This window comes from Bactrocera neohumeralis, chromosome 6, assembly GCF_024586455.1.
Source record: "Bactrocera neohumeralis isolate Rockhampton chromosome 6, APGP_CSIRO_Bneo_wtdbg2-racon-allhic-juicebox.fasta_v2, whole genome shotgun sequence".
NCBI lineage: Eukaryota > Metazoa > Arthropoda > Insecta > Diptera > Tephritidae > Bactrocera > Bactrocera neohumeralis.
Window position 1 is genome coordinate 76,400,728 of NC_065923.1, and position 8,257 is coordinate 76,408,984.

General features: G+C 43.6%; 1 protein-coding gene across 2 annotated transcripts in view; it reads right to left on the reverse strand.

The window, feature by feature from the left end:
- LOC126761404 (uncharacterized) overlaps positions 1-7,980 on the reverse strand; it is a 45,881-nt gene extending 37,901 nt beyond the window's left edge. For both annotated transcript variants that reach the window (XM_050477530.1, XM_050477531.1), the window contains exon 1: positions 5,480-7,980. In XM_050477530.1, the coding sequence (XP_050333487.1) occupies positions 5,480-7,724 (2,245 nt within the window). In that variant the 5' untranslated portion in view covers positions 7,725-7,980. The remainder of the gene's footprint in view (positions 1-5,479) is intronic.
- Between the last annotated feature and the right edge of the window lie 277 nt (positions 7,981-8,257).

Below are 8,257 nucleotides of genomic sequence, written 5' to 3' on the forward strand. Positions count from 1 at the left end.
AGCGAAGAAGTAACGCTTTACACCCTTTATGCGCGCGCGGTTTTTAATACGTTTCTGACAAAGCGTGCAATTTTCGAAATTCCTACTTGGTGAGGCGTGAAAAGTGGGTCAATGAATGCGTCTGATTTCTAAGCGTTTTGCGGCTTGGCGGCTAACTCTTCACAGCACATTTTCAATTTTAGCTGCTGGCCGCATGCTACATGCCGACTGCACGAATTCTGCGCGCCGAGTGAGCGCTTGAACGAATGCAGTTTTCACTTTCACAGGCGCCACGCCATGTAGCTCAGCGCGCGTTTCACTTTGTGTGCGCTGAAGCTGAAGTTGAAGTTTGTAGTCAATGGAGAATAGCAATTAATGTTTAATTTGACAGCGAAGAAGCGACGCTGACGATTGTTGTTGCCAGATAAGCGCGCTGCATTGTTTAAGCCTTTGTGCCGCAGTTATTTCGACATAAAGCAGTGTTAGCGATTCATAACAGTATTTATTTTGAATTGTTTTATTTTGTATATTTTTTTTTTGGAATTTTTGAGTTGTTGCACCATTTTCACTTCAAGGTCAGCAAGTCAATTCAAGCGGCTTTGGCAATAAATCAAAAGCTGTGAAATTGCTTAGCGCCAGTTCTACTCTTTCAATTGAAGTCGTGCCCAATTTAATTTTTTTTTTATTTATTTTTTTTTTAACAATTTCGTACAAAGCTTCAAATCGAGCTTAAGAGAAAAATTTAGTTTGAGTTAGGTGAGGTTATGTTAAGAAGACGATCCTAGCAGAGAGTTTTCTTGGATAACTGAGAACACTGCTCCGTTGTGCACATAGCTTTGTGATTTGTTCAAATGTAGCTAAATAGATGACGTTATGTTAGGTTAAGTGAGGTGAGGTTTGGTTAAAAGGTCGATACCTCCAGGGATCTCACGAGACTTAGAATCTTTATGATAACTAAAAATCATATATAATTTATGTAATTGTTCATGAGACCTTCATAAATTGAAAAATTCACTTTGAGCTTAAAACTAAAGAGAGGTCGTTGGGTTAGGTGAGGTTATATGAGGTAATGTTAAGAGAACGATCGATCCTAGCAAAGACCTTGCTTACATAGCTCTGAACATAGCTCCGTTGTTCATACAGAGAGAGCGTGCTTTTAGGTTACGTTAAGTTAGCTAAGGTTAAGTTAAGAGGTCGATGCTAACGTGAATCGTACTTGGACAGCTTAGAATCTTTATCATACCTAAAATATGTATTGTGACAAAAACGTACCAGGAATTTGTAAATAAAACGCAAAATATTTAATTATTCATCAATATTTATTTTGTTGCCTTCACAGTAATCCCCACCAGATGTGAAGGACTTATGCCGACGATTTTGCAGTCCTCGAAACGCTTTTCATAAGCACTTTTTGGGATGGCATTTGGAATTTTTGTTTATCTCTTCGATCGACTGAAAACGGGTTCCACGGTGCGGCAATTTCAGTTTGGGGAACAAGAAAAAATCACGCGGCGCCAATTTGGTGAATACGATTCTTGATCGATGGTATTCATTGCGTTTTTGGCTTTGATTCGGCCATAATCGCGGCTCAACGCTATGGTGCGTTATCATGGTGTAAAATCCATGAATTGCTCTTCTATAATTCCGGTCGTTTTCAACGGATGTTCTCAAGCAAACGCCTCAATACGGCGAAATAGAACTCCTTATTGATCGTCTTGCCCCCCGGAGCAAATTCATAATACACCAAACCACAAATATAGAAAAAACAATTAGCATCACCTTGATTTTTGAGCGTTTTGTCTTGGTTTTTTTGGGTTTGACTCCTTTTTCCCTTTATTTCGATGATTGTTGACCTGTTTGCATATCAAACTCATAAAACCATGTCTCATCAACACTTATAATGCTCTGCATGAATGTGGGATCGGAATTCGTACGATCAAGCAAACCAAAGGAACCTTTTTACGGTGCACTTTTTGAAAAAAACTCAGCTTTATTTGGAGGAGTTTAGCAAGAACGCGTTTTATACACAAAATATGCACCAAAATCATACAAACGGAGTCATGAAAGATGTCGAGTTCCCTTGCCATCACTCTAGCTTTTGCCTGACGATTTTCAAGCACCATATCCTTTCCTTTTTTTTAATATTTTCTTCAGTTCAAGAGGTCGAAGGTCGTCCTAAACGAGACATGTCTTCAACGATTTCTCTAACCGTCCTTGAAGGCTTTGTGCCACTCGTAGACTTGTGTTTTTGACAAAACTGATTAACCGTATGCCTATTACAACATTCGCACACGAAATTGGTTAGGAATACAAAAATTGAGATAAATTCTTTCTTCGAAATTTTTATCTATTTTAAAAATCGCAACTGAGGCATACGGACTTAAGCAGCTGCTGTAAACAAAACTGGCTAACAGCTCATATTTTAGATAGTAATTAAGGATAGTCCTACCAAGTCAGCGAAATTCCTTTGTTTTTTTGAAATATCATTTACCCGGGGAATTTAATTACTATTTCCGTTTAGCCATGTCCATTTGTATGCCTGTCCGTGTGTGCATACGCGAACTGGTCCGTTAGTTTTTGAGATATCCATCTGAAATTTTTCACACGTCCTTTTCTTCCCAAGAAACTGCTTATTTATTGAAACAATCGATATCAGACGACTATAGCATATAGCTGCCACACAAATTGAACAATCGCAATCAAATCCTTGTATGGAAAACTTTCTTATTTGACGAGTTATCTTCAAGAAAATTGGCATGAATTATTTTCTGAGATAACGGTACAATCTACGAAGAAATTATCCAGATCGGTTCACTATAGCATATAGCTACCATATAAACTCACCAATCAAAATCAAGCGCTTGTAGGGAAACCATTTTATTTTTGAGGCATATTATAGCTTCTGAGCTTAATCAGATAATGAGACAGCAAACAAGCGCAACACAAAGCTTAAGCGCCGTCTTTTTATTTTGTTGCACAATCATACATATGTAAATCCCATTTTGATATACGCATACATAGTTTGCTGCTTTTCTGGTATTCATGCGTGTCTTTGACTCATTAACCGGGCTTAGGCAGTTGGCAATAACAAGAAAACAAGAAAAGTCAACAACAACGCAGTTTATCTTACGCACAACACAAGCTGCATATAGAACGTTGATAAAATAAGTAGATTTTCTAATTTATATTTATTTTAAGCTTAAAAATGCACAAAAAGCGTAAGTTTATTGAAAGAGTGATGCTAAAAAGCAAGAAAAAAATTTAAAACAAACGGCTAACAACATGACAGCTGTCATGTTTGCGCGCACAAAACGCTAGTTAAATACGCATAGAAAAAAATAAATCATTTTCTTTTCTAGCCACATGTACACGTACATACATATGTATATACTTTCATTTATTATAATTAAAGGTTACTGCGCATGCGCAATTGGCTTGTACGCACGCCAAGCAACGGACTGAAAGGCAAGTGGAGAGTGGTACATTTGTGTGCGGAATTGAAATGACGCGCTTTGAATGCAAGCAAAGCATATGTTAGATAAATAGATACATATGTATATACTTACTCAGCGTCTTGGCAATGGTTTTGTCAAACACACTGAGCCTCGTTGGAGCGTGCATGGGCGTGTGTGTGGAGTGGGAAAACGCTTTAAAATGCGGAAAAGCGCGCATTTCCAGGCAACGCAGGCACGCATACAAATTACACACTGCTGTGACTACACACACACACGCGTATGCGCAGGCATTTACCGCTCGGCCATGCTTCGGTGCGCTGGCAACGCGGCATTCAGTCAACAACAACAGCAGTGTGTGTATCAAAGACACATGTAAATAAAACGCATGCATGCGCCTACAACAACAACAAAACCATTTGTTGCTTGCTGACTTGCCGTCTTGCCGACAGCAAAATCTCTCGTTTGACGAGGCGCCCGACGCTACGCTGTGACGTAGACGCAACATGTGAGTGACATGTTTCCTATGCGCGCGGCGCATTTGAATAATGCAAGCATCAGCGGAATTAAGTAAAGCTGCAGTTAGGCCAAAAGGGGCAGCAAAAAAATGCGCCATGCAATTTGCAAATATTTTGTTTTGTTGTTATTATTGCTTTTGATTATTTTTTTTAAGTTTTGTTTTGCTTTGCATTCATAGCTTCGCGTTGTTTTTTAGGCTTTGCTCGGTAGTTTGTAGATTTGCGGCGAGTACGTGCCACTTACGCGAAAGCATTGTATGTTAAAATCATTTTCCGCTAATGCGATTTACTGTTGGAAAGTAAAGATCTGCTCGCACTTTCATTTTTCACATTTTTCACTTCGCTGTACTTATGTCCGGAAAGCTAAGAGTATGAAAATAATTATGGTAAAACCAACAGGCGGTTACTGTGGTCCTCTACTCCTCACCTATGATCTCTCTCCCTCAAGCCGCATAGCGCCGAAAGCTAACGAATTATTACTGAGAACATTCCTTTAAACTAGTAGACAGCTAACTCGCTAAAAGTGTGCTCAAAGCTAGTCAAGGAGTGTCTGTTCTCAATAGAAATACCATCAAGCTATTTCATCGTCAGACTCGTTTGGACGTCTGGTTATAACGAAATCTCTGGCAACTGCAAAGTCGATGAGCTCGCCAATGAGAGCACCCTTATCTCGCTTACATCAGTATGGTACCGAATTGGCTGTCCACGCCCAGTTCCAGTACGACAACATACCTTTTTGGTGTAAAGTTGAACGCAGAAAACCTTCTGAACTATTTGCGCTTAGCAAAATTCATCTTACCGCAGTAGTTGGGGTTCCTACTGAACTTAGTCCAGTAGGCCAAAAACTTCTTGGATCCTAGTTATCAAAATTATATAGAGGAAGCTGAGGTGGAAACATTCAATCACTTTATACTTCATTGAACTGCCTTTGGAAGGCTGAGGTTGAGACCTGTCGGCAGTCTTCCCTTCAAAGAACCAGGAGACATAGCCAAAACAGACATTAGCTTTTGTGGACTGGCGAAATTCCAGTTAGAACCAGCCGATTAACCTGTCCTAACCTATCCTAACCTAGTAGAGGAAATACACGTATCGGCATTCTATGAAATCCCTGTTATGATCGACCTCTTAACCTGCCCTACCCTAACCTAGTAGAGAAAACACACGGACCGACGTTCTATGAAATCCCTCTTTGGATCGACCTCTTAACCTCATCTAACCTAACATAACCTAGTAGAGGAAACGTACGGACCGGCATTCTATGAAATCCCTGTCACCTCTTAACCTCACCTTACCCTTTTAGAGGAAACACTGACCGGCGTTCTATGAAATTCCTGTTAGGATCGACCGCATAACCTTACTTAACCTAACCCAACCCGTGAGACAACCACTTACTACTCTTTACATTAAAAGTAAAATAAAATATTGTTTGTATGCTCCAAACACACGTACTGCTGTGATGAGTCTCGTGCTCCCAAAACACATAATTAACTACACTTAAACTAAAAATTTGCTACTGCACATATCACTCACCTCCGCCGCCTCCGCCCAGACCATTCGAGCAGTGCTTCATGCTGGCGCCGTTCCCCGTATTTGTTGCCGAATTCTGCATGCCGCCGCCCATTACTCCGTACTTGATCGGCTTAAAGTGGAAGAATGAGGGTGAGTAACCGGAGCCAGCACGACTCAGCGAGCTGAACTGCTCCTCACGATCCTCCACATAGAGGCCCTCCTTGCCCATAGCCGCCAATTGACGACCTTTCGGCATAAACATAACTAGAAAGACAGTTGCTGATGTCGCTATCAGTCCGAAAGCAATACAAGCATCCTTATGGCGATCCGCCACCGCCAAACCGCATAGCATCCAGCCCAGCCAAATGGGTATAGCGCCGCCAATAGCCAAACCAATGTAGGTGGCCTCGCGATAATTGTCGCGTATGCCGCGCGATTTGATGGCCAACACGGCGACGAACACAATTAGAAAGACAATGTAGATGAGCGAAAAGAGCAGCTCCGAAAATTGTGTTTTGCATAACGGTATCAGCATCGTACCGGCTGCAGTAATACGTGCATACAAATCCGAGCCGAGACTGGAGCCGAGCGCTGCTGCGGACGGCCCATTGTTGGGTGTAGCGCTGTGTGGCTGGAAAAGCGCTGCGAAAGTATGCGCCGCAGATGTGGCGCTACTGGAAGCTACGGTAGGTGCCAACAGACTATTACCAAGTATGGGTACACTTTGCGTATAGATCTCCGGCGGTTGTGTGAGTAGCCACTGTGTGCCTATGGCGACTTGTATGAGTACGGCGAAGAGCAACAGTAAACCTTGATAGGGTGCCGGTAGGTACACGCCACCATTGAGACTAATGAGGAAGACGCATTTGACGAGTAGCGCGGCAAAGACAAGCGCATAGGCAACACCCACGCCAAAACGTATTGCACCACAGCTGAGCAATGAGGGCTGCGCTGTTAGTACAGCACCCAGCCCGGCACAAGCAAACAGTCCCAACAGTAGCATCTGTCCGAGAAACAGATGACGGCGCGAAGGTGATGTACGCCACGCCTTGAACAGCACAAAAATCTCAAAAGCTGTCATCATTAGCATTGTGAGTGCGGCCAACACCAGGACGGGCACCACCCAAGGCTCCTTCCGCAGCCCAGTGAATGGCAGATGTGTGGGCACTATGGATGGTGGGAAACCCGCGCTGACGCTATTCGCTGCATTCGAGGTATTCAACGGCCGCGGCGCTACGATTAAAACCGAACGTGGTCCAGCAGTCGGTACACCTGCAGGCGGTGGCTGTATATAGTCAGGCAGTACTGCTGCCTTAGCGCCCGTGCGTGCTGGCGCTCTAGTTGGATGCGCGTTGCTTGGTAGTGGTGTGCTTGTTGGCACTACGAAGAACTCGGTGGACATGACTACCAGGCGATCTGCTTTCGAAATGTTCGTGTCCTTACTGCTGAAAGTAGTCGAGTCTAGCAACAGCCCTGCGATGTTGGTATCCTCGCGTCGACTCAGCTGTTTGGCGCGACGTTCTGCGGTCACTGGCGGTGCTGTGTAGTCAGCTTGGTGCACCTCCATGGTATACAAATCAGTTTTGGGCTCAACACTAACACTCACATCAACTTTGTTATTACGCGCAACATTCACTTCGCCAGTCGTGTTTGTGTTTGCGGCACGTGCCATAACTTTCGCACTTGTAGCCGCGTTATTTGTATTAGCACTCGCGTAACTGACCACATAATTACTTTTACTCAAAATACTATTCACTTGCCTTTGGCTGGGCGCCGCCACATTCGCTATCGCACCGGACTTTTTACGCAACGGCAGCAAACGATCACCGAAACGCGGTTCGCGTGCCCCATAGAGGCCCATGGCTCGAGCCCCGGCTTGCGTGTTCAACTCAGCGCTCGCGGTCGTGTCATCGACGTAGTTCAGCCCATTTGCTGGCGCGTTGACTATTATAATAAAACACCAGCACAGCAAGGTCATGGGCCATATGGCGCGCTTCCATGAGCCGCGTTGCGGAACCACATTTATCGCGTGCATCATCTTAAGCTTTGTCGTTTCAACCGTCTGGCGGCTAGTCACTTTCTTCTTTATGGCATGCCGCGCGGTTTTGCACACATTTTCTTTTGGCACATTCACATACGCGCTCGGCGTTGGCTTTTCACTCAGGTTCTCGTGCTGGCAGCCGTTTAACGACCGTGCCACTCGACGGAGCATGCCCAACTGTTGCTGCGTGCGCACACAGTCTGTCGTTGCATCGGTTGCATGCATACAAAGCGACACAGCCCAATTGAACTACACTACTTTTTATTAAGAAAATATTATGTTTCGGTTGTCAGCTACTAAATTCGCTTGCCAACTCAATTAGAATAAATTTTTTTCTTTTTACTTTAACGCTCGTTTATTTTTCGTAAATCGCACCGTTTAACTTGATTTAACTTCACTCGTTACTTGTTCGCGTTCAAATTGCTTGCGCTCTAACCGCCAACGTTCGTACGCAATCCGCTTAACACGTCCGTTCACTTCGCTCGACTGCCGCAGACTGTCTGCGTGTTGTGCGCGTTTGGACGACTGCACTGTGGCCAGCAACTTTGGTGTCTTGTCGTCGAAACTTGGTGTTTGGCCAATTGTGTTGCAACTTGTATGGTGTTGCAGTTGGCTGTTTCGAACCAAGTTTCATAACGTTTGGGTTGTTGCTGTGGTTTCTTTTGAAATTCGACTGGAAAACAGTTTGTAGCTAATGAGTCCTAATTGATGTTGTAATATTTATGCAGAGTTTATATTATAATTCGAAGTGGCTGCGT